Raw genomic sequence first — 21,456 nt, forward strand, 5'->3', positions numbered from 1 at the left:
TAGTTGATAATTGTCAGATTGGTGGGGACAGGGCTCAAGTCCTGCATGAACATGTGGGAACTGAGGGGGAGATTTATCAAAACCTGTCCATGGGAAAAATTGCTGAGTTGCCCATAGCAACCAATCAGATTGTTTCTTTCATTTTTGAAAAGGCCTGTGGAAAATGAAGCGATCTGATTGGTTAATATGGGCAACTTTTCCTCTGGACAGGTTTTAATAAATCTCTCCCTATCTCCTGCACTTTTGCCCCAGCAGGAACACTGTTCCCATTAGCAGGAGTCCTGCTGGACCAGCCCTTGAGTGGAAATCTTTGGTGAGTACCCACACTTCTTCCCCCCCCCCCAGGACTTGACTCCTGGATGGAAGACTGACTGCTGGAATACCTTTTAATTGTTACAATTAACTCCTTAAGGACACAGGGCGTACCCGTGGCTAATAGTGGGCAACACTGATCAGGGTGCGCTTTTAACCCTTTACAAAAAGTTGCAAAATGTTACAAAAGTTACAAAAATGCACTTTCGGCAGCTCAATCCGGCTGATTGGGTCCCGATCAGCTAGGACTCACGAGGAGGGTCCCTTACCTGCCTCCTCAGTGTCCGATTGCTGAATGACTGCTCCAGGCTGAGATCCAGGCAGGAACAGTCAAACAGCGATAACATTGATCAATGCTATGCTATGGCATACCATTGATCAGTGTGAGAGATCAGTGTATTTCATCTTATAGCCCCCTATAACATGCAGTGTTATAGCCCCCTATAAGTGAAAAAAAAGTTAATAAAGATGATTTAACCCCTCCCCTAATAAAAGTTTGAATCACCCCCCTTTTCCCATAAAAAAAAAAACTGTAAATAAAAAAATAAAAAAAACATATGTAGTATTGCTAAATGTCCGAACTATAAAAATATATTGTTAATTTAACCGCATGGTCAATGGTGTACGCGCAAAAATATTCCAAAGTCCAAAAAAGCGTATTTTTGGTCACTTTTTATATAATAAAAAATGAATAACAAGTGATCAAAAAGTCAGATCAAAATAAATTGGGTAGCTCCCACCATCCCTTTTTTTCTGTCCCTGCCTCTTGCCCAACTATCCCTATCCCCCTCCCTGCCTCAAATTTCTTCTTTAAATGGGCACTGTCACCAACTTTATTTTTTGATCTGTTGTAGTACTTATGTACTACAACATATCTCTAATATACTTTTATTATTATTTTTTTTCATTAAAAAGGTTTAATTTACATTTAAAAACCGGCTACTGAAAAAGGACTGATTTTGGAGTGGCAATCAGTCCTTTTTCAGTTAGGCTGCACTCGCTCCCTGCCTGTCAATCAGACAGGCGGGAGCGAGAGCATTGGCTCCCCGGCCACTGGCTGGGAGGCCACTCCTCCCGCACATCGCCGCCGCCTCGTTTTCGCCGCTGTCCCTGCACGCCCGCTGCCGGACTCTGCAGTAACTGCAAGTGTAATGAGGGAACGGGGTATGCGGGGCGGGGGGGGGGGGGGGGGAGGAGGGAACGGGCTAGTACCGTAGCAGGAGGGGGGGAACGGGCTAGCAAAAAAAAAAAAAAATAGGATGGTGGGAGCTACCCTTTAACATATTAAAAATGCCTTTTGTCTGCCTGGTAGTGTGCTCACTACCAGGCAGACTTCCCCAGCAGGCGCAATGTCACTGATGCCTGCTGGGGGGGGGGGCACACTTCCGCCCTTAGTTCACTTATGCAGGGTGCCTCCAGCTGTTTCCCCAGTGCAACTCCCAGCTTGCCCTGACGTGTATTGGCTGTCAGGGCATGCTGGGAGTTGTAGTGGGGAAACAACTGGAGGCATACCGTATAGGTGAACACCGTATCTGTGATGGCCGCACATCCCGCTCTCCACCGCGCAGCCCGCAAACCCCCCCCCCGGCCCCGTCGCGCTACGCCGCTCAACTCACTCCCCCTCCCCCCCTTAGTTCACCCATTTAGTGTACCTCCTCCCCGCCACGCAGCCTGCAACCCCCCAGGCTCCGCCGCTCCGCTCAACCCACTCCCCCTCCCCACCCCCCTTAGTTCACCTATTCAGTGTCCCTCCAGCTGTTTCCCCACTACAACTCAAAGCTTGCCCTGACATCTATTGGCTGTCAGGGCATGCTGGGAGTTGTAGTGGGGAAACTGGAGGCATACTGTATAGATGAACACGCAACCCCCCCGGCATAATATTTTACCTTGTCCCTGGGAGCCGGGGTCGGCGTGTGAGGCCAGGGAGACTGCGCGCATCCTCTTCCTTCAAAGCGCTCATTCCCGCCTGTCTGATTGACAGGCAGGGAGCGAGCGGAGCCTGACTGAATTCGGACCGATGCCCGGTCGGCATCGGTCCGAATTCAAGCATGACGTCACGCCAGGCTGCAGCCGGACACTAGGAGGGAGACCCCTAGTGGCCGGTTTTTAAATGTAAATGAAACAATTTTAATTGAAAAAAATAATAATAAAAGTATATTAGAGATATTTTGTAGTACATAAGTAGCAACCTTTTCAGGTGACAGGTCGTCTGGCACTGTGCTTTAGTTACTTACCATCTTCTTTTGCCTGTTAGGAACAATTATATATATGATTTTGTTGATACCCTAAAATATCAAGCATCTCATCTGTTCTACATGAAAACCAAATGTACTTTCCTAATTAGGACTGGCAAATGATATAAAGAGTAAATGCTACAGAAGGAAGCTAAAAAGAGAAGGAACATATTTATTAGAGGTTGTCATGCTTTCCAAATGTCCCTATTTTTTAAGTCCATCTGTCTGTAACCTCTTCTGAATATAGATGTACGGTACTTACTGTTTATTGCTAGGAGTTTTGGTGTCCTATTCTTTACGTGTAAGCTATGAAGAGTAAAATCAACATGGAATATCTTTTATGATTCAATGCACTTTGATTGAAAGCACTTTATGATTGAAAGCACTTTTTCAAGGAACCTCAAACAACCAGGATAGAGAACAAAATGTATATATATATATATATATATATATATATATATATATATATATTTATTTATTTATTTTTTTTTTTTATTTGACAAATTTTATCTAAAAACATAACATAGAGGAGAATTCTTATTCCTCTTATTGACCTTACACACAGTCCAGATGCCAATTACTGGCATAAGTTAAGATATAATATATCATAATTGAAATTAATTCCATCTCAAATAGAATTACAAAAGCAGTAAATACAGTATGGACAGCAGCGTGCACTGGCCAGGGCCTATGCAAAGATCATATAAAGGCACAATTTTGTAACCCAACGGACCCTATTTTCATTCTGTAGGGATTGATAAGGTGCCAGTGGTATCTATCTTCAGAAAAGGGAGCCACAACCCAAGTGTGAATTGAACTTTAGTTCTTACTTTTTCCTTATGTTCTGTTATAGAGCACTGTATGGGAACTTACCTGTTTCTTTTGCTAGACATTAGGGAATCCTGTGTAGACTGGGGCTGACGATGATGACAGCTTTTATCATAATAGATCAAACATATTTTCATATTCTCTGTATGGTTTTCAGAGCCAATCGCATTAAATAATTGATGTGATGAAACTTTCATAGCATGGTAAAAAATTAGTTTAGAAAACAAAATAGCTCTTAGAAAACCTCTCTGCTGTAAATGGTGCCATTCATCATGCTGTAATTTGGATGTATTTTAAGCCATCATATTTTCTTTTTGTTTTCAGACCAGAGATCAAAATGACTTTGCTATGCATGGCCGTATAACTTCTTCACCCACGCACAGTCTTTATGTCTTTGTAAGAAACTTTGTCTGCAGAATAGGGGAAGATGCCGAGCTTTTTATGTCATTGTACGATCCTCAGAAACAAGCAATTATAAGGTAGGAGATGCATTTTATGCCTGAGACGATATAATCTCTAAATAACCACTCAGCAATATCTTGGACAGCAGTTTTACCTTTTTTTTTTACTTAGCAGAAGAAAATAAAACAGACAAAGAAACCTATATTAGTGATCAGACACACTGCTGGAGGAAAGATGAGTCTGCTGATATATTACTACTGTACTATGATAAGGAATAGTTTTATAGATATATTGTGAAAGATTAAGGGGGAGATTTATCAAAACCTGTGCAAAGGAAAAGTTGCCCAGTTGCCAATAGCAACCATTCAGATCACTTCTTTCATTTTGCAGAGGCCTTGTTAAAGATGAAAGAAGCAATCTGATTGGTTGCTATGGGCAACTGGGCAAATTTTCCCCTGGACAGGTTTTGATAAATCTCCCCCCAAATCTTGAAAAGTCATGTCTAGCTATCCAAAAACGACGTCCAATAATCCTCCTCCTAACAGAAACGTTATATGTATAACAGAAGAACATCTGTATGGGCATAGGTTTGTTCCCTAGAAAGCTATGGCTACATTGGATTAGGGGAACACTGTTAAGATGCCTTGGCTATGTTTCTAACAACCACCTCAGTGACTTTAATGATTGCCAATAGTCATAAAAAGTATTAACCTAAAAGCCTGCTCGTTTGAAGGTCCCACTTGGTTTAAATGGGCACTGTCACATATCAAACTTTTAATATGTGACAGAGCACCAAAAGCAAACATCTGCTTTTTTACAAGCATAAAAACATATATACAGTTTTTAAAATATATTTGCCTATATCCGTGGCCTCTAGGGGTCCTCGTTCTGGCTTTGATGCTATCCTCTCTGTTGGTGTCCACGTCATCTGTGTCCCAGCCTCTGGGACAAAATCCAGGAAGTGAGATTGGGACAATAAATATTAATGTATTTACTGCTGTATGTCAACAGTCCTGCTTTTCACCAGTAGCTCAGCGCTCAGTGTAACCCATTCCTTGCTGTGCTGCTGCTCTTTCTTGCATTTCTTCTTATATAGCACCTTGCAAACACGGTACATCTATAGTACTGTGCTTTGTAAATCATTATCCAGCACCTGCAACCTGTTCAGTGCACTTTCACCAGCATTATGTCCTGACCTAGCAGTAAGGAATGAGTGTTGTTTTTTGTGTGCGTTATGTGTACTGTTACAAATGGATCTGGATAGGTTGGAGGTTTTGGCTGGGAAGTGGCAGATGAGGTTCAACACTGATAAATGTAAGGTGATGCACATGGGAAGGAAAAATCCGGGCTGTGGTTATATATTAAATGGAAGCCCACTTAGGACGACTGACATGGAAAAGGACTTGAGTCTTAGTTAACAGTAAATTTAACTGTAGAAACCAGTCTCAGGCAGCTGCTGCCAAGGCAAATAAAATTATGGGGTGCATCAATAGGGGCATAGATGCCCACGACAAGGAAATAATTCTAGTAAATTATATTTTTGGAGCTATATTTTTATAGGATTAAAAGGCAGATTAATAGTGGGACCTTTCATTCCCTTCCTGGTTTTCATTGTGGCCCAAATCTTTTTTTACTGGTTACTGGGCTTTCAAGCAAGGATTTACTCAATATGCTAAAAGAAGGAAACACGAGGGCACTCACGATACTTCATTCACAGCAGGCTTCTTTATTCAGGTAGTGGCTGAACACATGTTTTGGCGGGGAGCCAGGAGCGAGCGTGCTGCATGCAGTAATTTTTCCGCCACGATGTCCCGTCACTATATAAAGCCCATAATGAATTATGGGCATATGCGGGTGCAAACGGGCAGTTACAAAACCCCATAGGCTGCAATGCAATTTAGTCACGGCCGTCAGGGGTTTTGTAACGGCCGGGTTTCGCCGATATAGTGACGGAACTTCTGGCGGAAGTTCCTAAACGGAACTATTTCCCAGTGTGAAAGCAGCCTAACACAAGTTATACACAGAGTATAATGGCCATAAACCATATAGATACCAGCACATTTAATGACCATAAACCATATAGATACCAGCAGTGACTCACAGTGATGTCTTCTTGGTGTCATTCTCTTTCCTTTTTCTTCTCCAAACTGCCATGATGACTTCTTCCAGCCATGACTCATTTCTGTAGAGTGTTCTCCAAAACAGGAAAAATAGTTATGTAGGTAGATTGCCATTTCCCATTTAGATTGCCTCCCACAGTAGGCCTCTTTAGTTGGCAAGTAAGTCTGGTAGCTTGTCCAGTAGGCAGGCAATCCCCCCAGCAGGCAGATAGACACCCCAAGCAGTAGGCAGATAGCCCATTCAGATGGCAGGCAATTCCCCCAGTAGTCAGGCGGTTCACCCAGAGGGCCACCACCCTTCCCTCAGAAGTATGCAAGTTCCCTGTGTCACTGCCTCTGACTGCTGTTTTACCATTATTTGCCTGGCTGCACAGAGCTAATCTCCCACAATTGTTATAGTTGTCTGACACAGACAAATCCTTTTGAAATAGCCTTCTATGGATATGCTTAAAGGGGTACTCCACTGGAAAAAAAATTAAATCAGAAAGTTAAACAATTTGCAAATGACTTCTATTAAAAAAATCTTAACCCTTCCAGTACTTATCAGCTGCAGTATGATCCAGAGGAGGTTCTTTTCTTTTTAAATTTCCTTTCTGTCTGACCACAGTGCTCTCTGCTGACACCTCTGTCCATTTTAGGAGCTGTCCAGAGTAGGCGCAAATCCCCATAGCAAACCTATCCTGCCCCAGACAATTCCTAAAATGGACAGAGGTGTCAGCAGAAGCACTATGGTCAGACAGAAAGGAAATGTAAAAAGAAAATAACTTCCTGTGGAACATACAGCAGTTGATAAGTACTGGAAGGATTAAGATTATACAAATTTGTATAACTTTCTGGCACCAGTTGATTTAAAAACAAATGTTTTCCAGGGGAGTACCCCTTTAATGTCAGTACATCATTAGTGCAGTGTAAACATAGCCAAATTATGTAATAGACCTTTTTGTCCATTGTTAATCCCTATTTCGCCTTCAGGTGTCAGGGTCTGCTATTGAAATGATGATGCTTTTCTTCTTATAAAATGAAATATATAATAACACAGATTGTCGCATTTGCTTGACATTGCCAGAGGCAATCAATGAATGGATTGAGTGGACTTTTCTGTATTTAGTTTGATGAATTATAGGATCAGGTGTAAGAAGACACATTAGACTTGGCTCGGTGACACGCCGCATATCAAATCAAAAAGTTCTCTGTAATGGTTGTATAAGGGTCAGTAATTGCTTCCTTTCACTGATGAATCCAATTCTTGCTCATGAATTGAGATATAATGGAAGTGAGTGGACTACCTAAGTGCAACTTACTGCAAAATTAAAAATAGAGTATGACAGCCTTTTGGCTACCTTGATTCTTCAGCACAGTTACTATAATGCATCCTAGAGTACAAATAGCATTGGATATAAAAAGTGACAGAGGAAACCATTAGCAGGAAAAAATGCATTGTGGTACTATTGAGTTTATTTAGAGTTTGTTTAGCAGAGCAATATCTTCAGCAAAAGTAACAAGTAAGGCAGCAGACTTAATGACTCCCTAATGAGTAAAGTGTCACGCCTGGCTAGGTTTTTTGTTAGCAGAGGTAGAGCAAACTGTTCTAGGGTGAAGTTTTCAAACTTGGCTCGCCAAACCCATTTAGTATCCATTATTGAACTCTGTATTTCTTTCTGTTGTCATAAAAAGTCAAAAGGAAGAAAAATAAAATTAATTTCAGCAGTATTACAGTAGCAGGCAGTGCATAACCCAAGGTAATGAGGATCCAAGAAGCGCTGACTTCCTGCTGTCTAATGTAGACAAAATTAAGATATTAATCTAATATAGATTTTTGCTTTCAGTTAGAGCTGGAATTTATTTTTCTATTATTTTTATTTTTCTAGAAGTTCAAAGTGAAGACTAAAATTATCGGTATATTGAAATGGCAATGAAAGTAGTAACTTTGCATCTGTAGAACTTTAGTGTTACCCAAGGCTTTAAATGTTTGTTTTCATCTCATCATCACATCAGCACCACACATGAGATTTCCCCCAATGATCCTAAAGGAACAGGAAGCACAAAGGGGTTAAAAGGCCCCTCCTCAGAAAACCCCTCAGTGTCTCCTGTTCCTTTGGGAAGCATTGAGGTTTTACCTCCTGGACCTGGGCCTTGTGACATGATCGGTGCGGACCAAGCCAGGCGGTGGAGGTCGGTTTTCCCAGGATTTCCCTCTTTCTAATGCCGCTCTGTCATGCGCCCTTTGTAGAATGCCTCCCGGACCCTTTGCATGCCTCCCTCGGGTGCACGCGCGTGTCCCCCTGGTCTTTTTCTGGTCTCCGGGGTTCTGGTGCCTGCATGGGACGTCAAGTTGCACGCGGGATGCTGGGATTGCCGGGGACTGGAAGTTCCACCATCTCATGTGGCGGGGATTTTGAAATTCAAACAGCTGAGCTATTTAAAGTTAAGACCTCCTCCTTATCCTGTCTATTGTCAGAATGGAAGCTGCTTCTTCAATCCACTCTGAATCTGTGGAGCTGGGGAAGTGAGTATCTGGCCCCTTGGGGTTTCATTTACTTGATCTTGTGAGTTTTTTTTTTCCTTATTCATGGGTGTTCCGTCCCTCCTTTTTAGGGGGACAAGGAGACCCCGAAAAAACCTTCTAAGGCCAAGCCTAAGAAATGTGCTATATGCTTTGACAAGTTACCTGAAGGGGACCTGAAAACCCTATGTAATTCTTGCACGGCCAGGATTGTTCAGCAGGAGACTCCATCCTTTATGGACGAATTAAGATCCATGATTAATTAACAGGTCCAGGCCTCTGTGGCAGCTGCTCTGCTTATGCCAATAACTTGTGATCCTCTTCCTGCTAAAAAAAAATCTAAGCCAACTTTTAATGTGAATTCAGACTCATATTCTCAGATGAATGCTTTTTCTTCTAACTTGGATTTAGAAGAAGATATTCCTTCTACCTCCAGGAAATTTGAAGATAAAAGATACTATTTTTCGGCCGAAGATACAGATACCCTGCTAAGTACAGTAAAAAGTACTGTGAATATAGAAGATCCTAAGGTTACCCTTTCAGTACAAGAGGAAATGTTTGTGGGGTTAAAACCTAGGAAACAAAATATGTTCACTATTCATGAGAACCTTAAAAGTCTAATCTTGGATGATTGGAAAGATCCTGATAGAAAACTCATGATCGCTAAAGAATTCAGAGCAAGGTTCCCATTCAATAGTGAAGATACGGATTCATGGAGCAAATCTCCTAAAATAGATATACAGGGGGCTAAAGTAGCCAAAAAGACGTCTCTCCCATTTGAGGATTCTTCTGAATTAAAGGACCCTATGGATAGGAAAATGGAGGGTATACTTAGGAAAAATTGGGATTCTTCATCTGGATTATTAAATCCAAGTATCGCAGCCATAAGTGTTGCAAGATCTCTGTTTCTATGGCTGGGTCAATTGGAAAACCATATTGAAAATAAAACACCCAGAGATCAACTTCTTTCTTCTATTCCTATGTTAAAACTTGCCACTGTTTTTTTAGTTGATGTATCGGCTGAATCTGTAAGGATGGCAGCAAAATCTGCCGCATTATCCAACTCTGCCCAAAGAGCCCTGTGGTTGAAGAATTGGCAGGGTGATTCTGTCTCAAAAACTAAACTATGTTCTATTCCATTTGAAGGTAAATTCTTGTTTGGCTCTGTATTAAATAACATTTTACAGCAAGCATCAGACAACAAGAAGAAATCACCTGAAGAGAAGGGTACAAAGCCAAAAAATTATTTTGTCATTTCAAGAATAAACAGAGAGAATATAAAGGGAAAGAAAAGTCCGTAAGGTGGAGTTACCCTAAAGGAGGTAAGGGGCGAGATTTTTTGCTCAACCCTAACAATTCATACAAAAAGCAGTGACTTGTCTCCATTGGGAGGGGGGAGACTAACTCTATTCTACCATCAGTGGAAGGATATAACAAGAAACCAGTTAATTCTAAATTCGATAAAGAACGGGTTCAAGAAAGAGTTTGTCTCCCCTCCACCTCAAACCTTTTACACAACAAAACTCTGTTCCGATTGTCTAAAAAAAAAATGTTATTTCAGGGGGTTCAGGATGTACTAGCTCTGGGAGCAATCATGCCTGTCCCTCTGGAGGAACAAGAACAAGGCCACTATGCTCATCTTCTTCTTGTACCCAAACCGAATGGTTCTTTCAGAACAATAATAAATCTAAACCGTTACATAACTTACAAACGCTTCGAGATGGAAACACTCAAAACAGCTGTCCCCCTAATACCTAAGAATGCTTGAATGGCAACAATAGATCTAAGGGACGCTTATTTCGACATACACATTTTTCCTACACATCAAAAATTTCTGAGATTTGCTGTAACCCAAAACCATCTGACCTTCCACTATCAATTCAAGGCACTACCATTCAGGATATCCTCGGTAGTGTTGCTCGCGAATATTCGCAATTCGAATATTATTCGCGAATATCGCATATTCGCGAATTCGCGAATTTCGCGAATATAGCGCTATATATTCGTAATTACGAATATTCTTTTTTTTTTTTTTTTTTTTTTTTTTTTTCTTCACAGTACACATCACAGTGATCATCCCTCTCTGCTTCCAGCTTGTGTGGTGTAAAGAAGGCTGTAATACTACTGTGTGAGACTGACGTGCGAAAATTCGCATATACGAAAATTCGCATATGCGAATATTATCATATGCTAATTTTCGCATATGCGAATTTACGCGCGTGTTAATTTTGTATATGCCAATATTCACATATGTTAATTTTCGCATACGCGAATATCCGCATATGCGAAAATAAAACGAAAATATAACGAATATGCGAATATTCGCGAATATATGACGAATATTCGTCCATATATTCGCGAATATTCGCGAATTCGAATATGGCCTATGCTGCTCAACACTAATCCTCGGCCCCGAGGATCTTTACCAAAGTTATGATAGAATTAGTAGCATCCTTGAGACAAGATGGAATTTAAATTATTCCATATCTGGACAATCTTCTGGTTATTGCCCGGTCCAAAGAGCTCTTGTCCCAGCATGTCAATCTTAACAATTCTCTCCCTACAGAATTTAGGCTGGATCATAAACTTCCAGAAGTCAAATCTCCTTCCTGCAAGACAAAAAATGTTTTTAGGAATGATATTGGATTCAAACAAGCAAATGACTTTCCTGCCAGAGGAGAAGGTCTCAGCGCTAATCCAGAAAATCAAAATCTTCTATCAAGCAAACTTGACTACCATCAGAAATGCAATGTCCCTGTTAGGTTCCATGACCTCATGAATTCCAGCAGTCCCATGGAGCCAAAGTCATTCCAGAAGTCTTCAGAAACAAATCTTCAAAGTCTGGGATCGTTCTCAGTGTTCTCTGGAAAAGAAGATGAGGATTCCTCTGACTATAAAGAAGTCTTTCAAATGGTGGATGAAGAGCAAAAATCTAAAGAAGGGGGTATCCTGGGTTCCCCTTCCGTCAGTGACAGTCATAACGGATGCCAGCCAAAAAGGTTGGGGAGCACATGTTCAGGATCTTTTTCTCCAGGGCACCTGGTCAGAGGAAACGCTCCTTCGCTCTTCCAATTTCCGAGAACTAAAAGCTGTGTTCAAGGCTTTGAAGGCTTCACATCTCATTCTTAATCATCATGTGAAGATTTACACCGACAATGCAACTGCAGTAACTTTTCTAAATCATCAAGGGGGAACAAGACACAGTCTCCTACAAGCACTGACAGAATTTTTTTTTACTTGGACGGAGGACAAGATATTGTCAATTTCTGCTATACATCTCAAAGGAAGCGAGAATATTTAGACAGATTATCTAAACCGACATCAGATCAATCCAGGAGAATGGGAACTCAATCCACAAGTTTTTCAGGTGCTGGTTTTGAAGTGGGGCATACCAGAAGTAGATCTATTCGCCACCCGAAAAAAATCGGAAGGTAAGCAAATTCTTTTCCCTGTTTACAAGTGATCTCGTAGATGGAGTAGATGCTCTTCAACAAAGTTGGAACTTCAAAATAGCCTATGCATTCCCTACTTTCCCTCTGATCAGCAGGTCTCTGCAGAAGATACGTATGGAGAAATCCAAAGTCATATTCATAGCTCCAAGGTGGCCCAAGAGGGGGCGGTACACCCTGGTTCAGCAACTGTCCATAGATCACCCTTACCCTCTTCCAGTAAGAGAAGATCTTCTGTTGCTGGACCCGCTATTCTTCAAGGATCTATCAAATCTGCAGTTGACAGCCTGGCTTTTGAGCGGTCAATTTTAAATCAGAAGGGTCTTTCTCACAGAGTTATTAATACTCTATAAAAAAAAAAAAAGAAACCTACAACTTCTGCTATCTATTGGAAACAATGGAAAAAATGTGTATCTTGGTGCGGCTCCTGTCCTTCAAGTGCCTAGAACCCTGATATCCCTCAAATTCTCAATTTTCTTCAACATGGACTTGACAAAGGTTTATCGGTCAGTACTAATAGTAGAAACAGCAGCCTTGGGTTGCTTTTTCGACACAAGTATCGCAGACCATAAGTGGATTAAAAGATTTTTTAGTGCTGTGGCAAGACTAAAAGCCAAAATAACTAACCTCTTGCCACCTTGGGATCTAAATTTAGTCCTCACTAGTCTTACTAGAGAACCCTTTGAACCACCACTTTCAGATTCTTCAATAAAATTTCTGACCTGGAAAGCAGTCTTTTTGAGAGCCATCATGACAGCTAGAAGGGTGAGTGAAATCCAAGCATTTGCAATTGAAGAATCTTACCTCACTGTGCTTGAAGACAGAATTATTCTGAAATTAAATCCAGCTTTCCTACCAAAAGTAGTGACAAACTTCCATTGGTCTCAAGACATCATCCTATCCACCTTTTGCAATTCTCCAAAAAATAGAAAAGAAGAAATGTTCCATTCCTTTGTTAACTCTTAAGGTGGTGCACATGAATTAAAGGAACACTGTCAGCCTGTTCACCAGCACCAAACCCAATACACTTGGTTATAGTTTTGGTGAACAGGAGTCCAACATGGAGTCACTTACTTAAGTGTGTACTTAAATATGTCCTCCAGAAGATCCTCTGCTGAATTCAGTGATTGGCGTGCAGGGGATGGGGCTTCACCAGCTCAATTTACATATGTATTGTCTGTGACTCCACTTCACTAGGAGTCACAGACAATAAATATGCAAATTGAGTGGGTGGAGCCCCATCCCCTGCATGGGATTCACTTAATTCCACAGAGGATCTTCTGGGGGACATATCTCAGGACCTACTGGACATATTTAAGTTAGTGACCCCTCATTGGACTCCTGGTCACCCACACTACAACCCAGTGTATTGGGTTTAGTGTGGATGAACAGGCTGACAGTTTTCCTTTAAGGCAAAGTGGAGGTGAAATAAAATTTCATAAAGCCAATTCACAAAGACAGTTCAACTTGGCTCTACAACAGCAGCTGCAAATCATCCAGTGCTTCAGGGATTAACCCTCTAGTGCAGTCCCATCTTGAAAGTAATAAGGTGGTGCTCACAGAAACTAAGCAGATAAATCACCTCCTCGAACATGTAGAGATAAGAAATGCAGTGACTCACAGGCATGACGTCACAATGGGGCGTGGGGGGGAAGTCACGTCTCGAGTCCCGGAAACACAGAGGTTTCCGAGACTGGAGTAGCAGCCATGTATATATTTAATATGGCGTTCACTGTGGAGTATAAATGTTATTTTTATTCTGTGGGTCAGTATGATTATGGCATTATGATTATGATTTTATGATTTCCTTTTTTTTTTTTTAAGAAACTTTATTTTTAAGTTGCTGAGGGCTTATTTTTTGCGGGATGAGCTTTAGTTTTTATTTTTACTATTATAGGGTACATATTACTTTCTAATGATTTTTGATTCATTTTTTCGAGAGGCTAAACTGATGGATGCAGAGATGTCCTGCCTCAGCCAGCCATTCGCTGAGCGACAGTATACAGTGGGGATCAAAAGTTTGGGCACCCCAGGTAAAACATTTTCATAATATAAAGAAGCCAAGGAAAGATGGAAACATCTCCAAAAGCCATCAAATTACAGATTAGACATTCTTATAATATGTCAGCAAAAGTTAGATTTTATTTCCATCATTTACACTTTCAAAATAACAGAAAACAAAAAAATGACATCTGCAAAAGTTTGGGCACCCTGCAGAATTTATAGCATGCACTGCCCCCTTTGCAAAGCTGAGACCTGCCAGTGTCATGGATTGTTCTCTGACATCACCTGGTCTTCCTAGATGATGACTATCTCAGAGGTTTTAAATGCCCAGACTCATCTGACCTTGCCCCAACAATCAGCACCATGGGTTCTTCTAAGCAGTTGTCTAGAAATCTGAAAATGAAAATAGTTGACGCTCACAAAGCTGGAGAAGGCTATAAGAAGATAGCAAAACGTTTTCAGATGTCAATAACCTCTATTCGAAATGTAATGAAGAAATGGCAGTCATCAGGAAGAGTGGAAGTTAAAGCAAGATCTGGAAGACCAAGAAAAATATCAGACAGAACAGCTCACAGGATTGTGAGAAAAACAATTCAAAACCCACGTTTGACTGCACAATCCCTCCAGAAAGATCTGGCAGACACTGTAGTTGTGGTACACTATTCCACTATAAAGAGATACTTGTACAAATATGGTCTTCATGGAAGAGACATCAGAAGAAAACCTCTTCTACGTCCTCACCACAAAAATCAGCGTTTGAACTTTGCAAATGAACATATAGACAAGCCTGATGCATTTTGGAAACAAGTTCTGTGGATCGATGAGGTTAAAATTGAACTTTTTGGCCGGAATGAGCAAAGGTACGTTTGGAGATGAAGGGGAACAGAATTTAATGAAATTAACCTCTGTCCAATTGTTAACCCCTTAAGGACCAAGGACGTACCGGTACGTCCTTGGTCCTGCTCTCCTGATATAACGCGGGGTTACACAGTAACCCCGCGTCATATCACGGCGGGCCCAGCGTCATAGTGAAGCCGGGACCCGCCTCTAATAGCGCGCAGCGCCGATCGCGGCGCCGCGCGCTATTAACCATTTAGCCGCGCGCTCAGAGCTGAGCTGCGCGGCTAAAAGTGAAAGTGAAAGTTGCCGGCTAGCTCAGTCGGGCTGTTCGGGATAGCCACGGCTAATCGTGGCATCCCGAACAGCTTACAGGACAGCAGGAGGGCCCCTACCTGCCTCCTCGCTGTCCGATCGCCGAATGACTGCTCATTGCCTGAGATCCAGGCATGAGCAGTCATGCGGCAGAATCGTTGATCACTGGTTTCTTATGAGAAACCAGTGATCAATGATGAAGATCAGTGTGTGCAGTGTTATAGGTCCCTATGGGAGCTATAACACTGCAAAAAAAAAGTGAAAAAAAAAGTGAATAAAGATCATTTAACTCCTCCCCAATTAAAAGTTTGAATCACCCCCCTTTTCCAAGAAAAAAAACCACAGTGTAAATAAAAATAAACATAAACATATATGGTATCACCGCGTGCGGAAATGTCCGAATTATAAAAATATATCATTAATTAAACCGCTCCATCAATAAGTCCTATCAATGCAAAAATGGTACCGTTAAAAACTTCAGATCACGGTGCAAAAAATGAGCCCTCATACCGCCCCATACACGGAAAAATAAAAAAGTTATAGGGGTCAGAAGATGACAATTTTAAACATATTAATTTTCCTGCATGTAGTTATGATTTTTTCCAGAAGTCCGATAAAATCAAACCTATATAAGTAGGGTGTCATTTTAATCGTATGGACCTACAGAATAAAGATAAGGTGTCATTTTTACCGAAAAATGTACTACGTAGAAACGGAAGCCCCCAAAAGTTACAAAACTGCGTTTTTTTTTAAATTTTGACGCACAATGATTTTTTTTTCCGTTTCACCGTAGATTTTTGGGCAAAATGACTGAGGTCATTACAAAGTAGAATTGGTGGCGCCAAAAATAAGCCATCATATGGATTTTTAGGTGCAAAATTGAAAGAGTTATGATTTTTTAAAGGCAAGGAGCAAAAAACGAAAATGCAAAAACGGAAAACCCCCCGGTCCTTAAGGGGTTAAACATGGGGGTAGATGAATCATGCCTTGGGGTTGTATTGCAGCCAGTGGCACAGGGAACATCTCACGAGTAAAAGGAAAAATTGATTCAATAAAATTTCAGCACATTTTGGATGCTAACTTGATGCCATCTGTGAAAAAGCTGAAGTTAAAGAGAGGATGACTTCTACAAATGGATAATGATCCTAAACACACCTCGAAATCCACGGGGGATTACATCAAGAGGCGTAAACTGAAGGTCTTGCCATGGCCTTCACAATCTCCTGACCTCAACATCATTGAAAATCTATGGATAGACCTTAAAAGAGCAGTGCATGACAGACTGCCCAGAAATCTCAAAGAACTGGAAGACTTTTGTAAGGAAGAATGGGCAAAGATACCTCAAACAAGAATTGAAAGACTCTTGGCTGGCTACAAAAAGTGTTTACAAGCTGTGATACTTGCCAAAGGGGGCAGTACAAGATATTAACTCTGCAGAGTGCCCAAACTTTTGCAGACACCATTTTTTTGCTTTCTGTTATTTTGAAAGTGTAAATGATGGAATAAAATCTAACTTTTGTTGACATATTATAAGAATGTCTAATCTGTAATTTGATGCCTTTTGGAGATTTTTCCGTCTTTCCTTGGCTTCTTTACGCACATTAATACAAATTTTTACCTGAGATGCCCAAACCTTTGATCCCCACTGTAACAAATTTGGTCCTGGTGCTGGAGCAGGACACTGAAGGCGCTGCGTGACCAGTGGTCTGAGAAAGTATACTCACACACTGTGTATGAAACAGCTGTAACTTAGCTGGCGGTGCCAGCATCTTTTCTCCATTGTTTTTAACATGTCTAAGGAATAGTTTTGCTATAGATCCGGTAGATCCGGAGAGTGCCACTTTACGTTCTACTATCAGTTTCTTTGATCTTACTATTGCTGTTGCTATCGGGCTGAGCACCGCAGGAGGACATTGTTACTGAACACTGCAGGATTTGGGAAATGTGAATGCCCACAACGTTCAGACACAGAGGTACTCTACCCTTAACAAAGCCAGTTGTATCTGGGGAAACGTCAGGGAAATCTATATGCTTATGTTTTTATGTGCAATGTTTTAAGATATAGTGGAAGTTAGGAGGGAGATATGCAAGTAGAGTCTATGGATAGAAGAGAGATGTGATACAAACATTTAAATGCTGAAGCAATCTATGGGAAGTAAATCCTAATATAAATAGACACTACAGAGACCTCTATATCATAATGATCAAGCCTGATTGGCTCGAAGGAGGGCAGAGGCAGTGTGACTACATGCCGTTGCATCTCCACATCTATGCCTACTTAGGAGGTGCAAGGATTGCCAAATTATTATGAAAATTTCACAATTGAACACTATGACCACTGGCTACAATGTACTGAGGACTATTAGGGCTATAGGGACATGACAGGCTCCTTTTAAATACCTGAATTTTTTAGCCAAAGAAAAAGCATTTACTTCTTCAGGCCAATAGCAGTTTTTTTTTTTACATTGACCAATGTAAGAATGCTTATTTATAAGTAAAGGCCCATGTAAAACAGCCACTACTTATCTATGTATCCAATAAGTTACTAGAATTGATAATACATCTAGGGCCCATTGAGGGAGAGATATAAATGCTATAAGACACATTGTGGGAGATTTATCAAACTCTTTGCAGAGGAAAAGTTGACCAATTGCCAATAGCAACCAATCAGATTTTGTCATTCATCTTGTTGCTATGGGCAATTGGTCAACTTTTCCTCTACACAGGTTTTGATAAATCACCCCCATTGTTTCTGAGGCAAGGATTTACTGAGTCTCAGAGCAGAGTTTTAAATACTAAAACATTACACATATGAACATTTATATACAATTTCAAATGGCATACCTTGGCCCTCATTTACTAACAGGATCCTGACACTTTTTGTCAGGTTTTGCGCCAGAATTCTGTCGCACAACCCGCACAAAATCAAAATCACTCAGAGTGAAAAAAACAAAAACAAAAGGGGCGTTTTTCCCGACAAAAGGGGCGTATTCCCGACAAAAAGAGAAAAAAAAACTCTGAGTGTGAAGAAAACTCACAGGAAAACCTGTGAGTTTTGCTTCACAGAAAACCGACAGCTCAGAGCTGTCGGTAAATTCCTCAAAATGGAGTGAATCCTGCTACCCCAAGCATGGATGAAATGAATGAAAACTCTATTAGCGGCGGAGCGGAAGGCTGCTGCCCGCTCATGCTGCTAAGAGTTTGTCATTCATAGCGGGCAGCAGCTGCATATCATGCTGTGAGGGTCAGACATATGGATATATGTCTGACCCTCACATCATACATATACAAATGCCGGCTCACCACTATGAATGACAAGTAAAGCAGTGCAGGGAGGCTCGCGCTGCTGCTCCGAATAGCTTACTTGTCATTCATAGCGGTGAGGCGGCATTTGTATATGTATGATGTGAGGGTCAGACATATATCCATATGTTTGACCCTCACAGCATGATATCCAGCTGCTGCCCACTATGAATGACAAACTCTTAGCAGCATGAGCGGGCAGCAGCCTTCCGCTCTGCCGCTATTAGAGTTTTCATTCATTGACAGCCAGGGGAGGGAGAAAATATGAATATTAATATGCACAGCTGGGGGGGCAGTATATATATAAATATGCGCAGCGGTGGTCAGTATATGCGCAGCGGGGGTCAGTATAGATATATAATAGCGCTGGGGGGTAGTTGATTTATTCAAGCACAGCGGGCACTAAGTTTGATATAGCGCAGCAGGGGGAAAAATATATTGAAATGATGGAGGGGCCAGATATATACCCCCCCCCCCCCCCAGTGATTCTATACATCTTTGCCCACCACAGCGCTTCTATATTAAAACCCTGCCAGGAGCCCTGATTGGCTCCTCGGTGGGGAATTTAAAAATGAAAGTTTACTGTACATTGCAGGGGATCGGAACATGCTGCCCGCTCCCCTGCTTAACAACATCTGATCGGATCGGGTCTCAGAAGTGAGACCCGGTGCGATCAATCCCTCAGCCCCTCTACTACTACCACCAACATGGAACAGACCCTGTTCAATGATGGGGGTAGTAGTACAAGCACTAATGTAGTCAGAATTTGCAGAGACTTTTTTTCTGTCGCACAGAATACATTTTGTGCTACAGAAAGAAAGGGAAATTGGGCGACAGATTAGTAAATAGCATCAGAAAAAAAAGGAGTAAAGGACTTGCAAAAACACAAACTGACATTCCACTCTTAGTAAATGAGGGCCATTGTGTTTGTTTCCTCCAGTAGTCTGTGTGACATACAATGTACCATTAATATGGACATACGATCTCAGGCCGAACAATTTATTGATAAGATGATGAAAATATGGAGTATGTTGCAGCTCTAGATGCTGTTGTGCTCCTTTTCTCTGCCTCTTAGTTTAAACAAAGTCATGATGTCAGCTGTATTACTTCCCTCAGCAAGACATTTTCTGTTCTGGCAGCAAAACATTTATCCAACATACTATTATGTTGTCACATAAAGGCTACAACAAATTTCTCCATCAGACATTTTTAGTGGTGATATCTTACAAAACTGGCAAACAGGGTATGTTATCTTTTATCTTATAGAAAATTATACAGTGCAATTTAGACATCCCCACATAACTGTAGAAGATGTTACCAGAATGGCAATGAAAGAGATCTGAACCAGTTATTCATATTCCAATAGTCAGAATTAGGGATGGGCGAATTTTTCAAAAATTCGATCTGGCTGAATCTTCTGAAAAAAATAGGTTTGATCCCAATATATACGCGCGGCGAATTGCTATTAAAAACAGGTATTTCCGGGCTAAAGAGAGCCTCAATAGGGGTGTAGAATCCTTTGCCTTGCCGTAACATGCATAGGGTGTGTGCTGGGGTTGTGAAATGATTTTTCTACACCCCAGTACGGTTGCAATAGAAAAAAAGCATACTCTCGCTCCCTGAACTGTCTCTACCTGCACTATGGTTGCTTGCAGTTTTTGAATGGGGAGTGTTTCCTGTGATGATCTCAATTGGCTGACTATGAAATTACTTCTTAACTCTCCCTGCCTTCCTGCCTGCAGTGATGCGGGCTTGAGGTCAATGGTTTTCTCCTTTGCTGATCTGTATTGTCAGTAATGCTGATTAGTGACCACACAGTGTCTGCGCTCTCTCTAGCCAGAATGAATGTCGGAACGAATTCGGAGTCATCAGCTTCGATTCACCATCTCTAGTCAGAATATTCACCATAATATGTATAAGGTCTATTAATGGATCTGTCTGTTTCTATTTAATTTTAATTTTATTTCATGTATATTATTTTTATATATTGTTTACAAATACATAATCTTGACTGTGCTTGTTTGGTTAAATATAAAAAATGAAAGAAATAAGGAAAGATATTTCTTTAACCCACTAAAAATTGCACTTATTTTATAATTTGTATGAAAGATTTTCCTCTTCTCTCCATCTGACAGTAGAATGCATTTTTACTAAAAAAAATGTCTATTGAAAACTTAAAACTGCATTTGCGTTGGAGGCTCCATCAGTATCCTGCCACCAAATGTTTGTCCTTGATACCTTTCCTCTATAACTTTGCAACCTTTCTCCTTGTTCCTCTCTAAAATCTGTGTTGGAGGCTTTGGAGAAAATGGACCTTCATGTTCATATCATTACCCACATTTTGAATGTTTAAACAGGTTATCCACCATAAGGTGATTTTAGTACGTACCTGCAAGACAGTAATGGACATGCTTAGGAAGGATCTGCCCTTGTCTTGGGGCTAAATGGCTATGTTGTGAGATTACCATAACACTGTGGCTAGCTTTTTGTCAACTGGCATTTCCTGTTTGAGTTTTCTTTTTGGCCTACAAATCCCATCATTCCATTTTCCTCCCCCCACGCATCAGCCACCCCACCCATTGAAACATAAATGAGCTGCATCCATTCAAAAGACCTCAGCTGACTCGGCCACATTGCAACCTGGGAAAAATCTGAGACAAGTCATTTTGAATGCTGTTAAAAATAAATATTGAGGTGAAAATCACAGAAGAATTGTGAGAAAACTGTCACACACAGGTACAGACACTATATTATGAACTACACTAACTTTACAGCCCCTGTAGCATAGTCAAATAAACAAAATACCTGGAATACCCCTTTAGTGTCTATTCACACGTACAGTATTCTGCGCAGATTTGATGCGCAGATTTAATGTGCAGGATTTCAAGCTGTGTTCAGTCATTCAGTTTACATTGAAATATGCAGCGGAAAATCCTGTGCATCAAGTCTGTGCAGAATACTGTACAAATGTGAATAGACCCTTAAAGACTGTTTTGCATCAATTCCTATTCTCAATTGTCTGCCTAGTGTTTATTCAAGAAGTTCCTTCACAATGGACATAACTGCACCAGTACTAAAGGACCAAGGGCGTATCAGCAGGCACCCCGCGCAAATGCCCAAGTCGGCGATCGCTGTATGCAAATCGTGAT

The 21,456-nt window shown here is 41.1% G+C and overlaps 1 protein-coding gene and 1 long non-coding RNA gene across 5 annotated transcripts in view; one reads left to right on the forward strand and one right to left on the reverse strand.

The window, feature by feature from the left end:
- DOCK2 (dedicator of cytokinesis 2) overlaps nucleotides 1–21,456 on the forward strand; it is an 850,676-nt gene that overhangs the window by 110,514 nt on the left and 718,706 nt on the right. For all 4 annotated transcript variants that reach the window (XM_056516504.1, XM_056516506.1, XM_056516505.1 and 1 more), the window contains one exon: nucleotides 3,699–3,853. In XM_056516504.1, the coding sequence (XP_056372479.1) occupies nucleotides 3,699–3,853 (155 nt within the window). The remainder of the gene's footprint in view (nucleotides 1–3,698; nucleotides 3,854–21,456) is intronic.
- The window catches only part of LOC130267174 (uncharacterized), a 39,650-nt gene that overhangs the window by 9,934 nt on the left and 8,260 nt on the right, over nucleotides 1–21,456 (reverse strand). The gene's annotated exons all lie outside the window — the stretch shown is intronic.

The sequence above is a fragment of the Hyla sarda genome, chromosome 4, assembly GCF_029499605.1.
Source record: "Hyla sarda isolate aHylSar1 chromosome 4, aHylSar1.hap1, whole genome shotgun sequence".
Lineage (NCBI taxonomy): Eukaryota > Metazoa > Chordata > Amphibia > Anura > Hylidae > Hyla > Hyla sarda.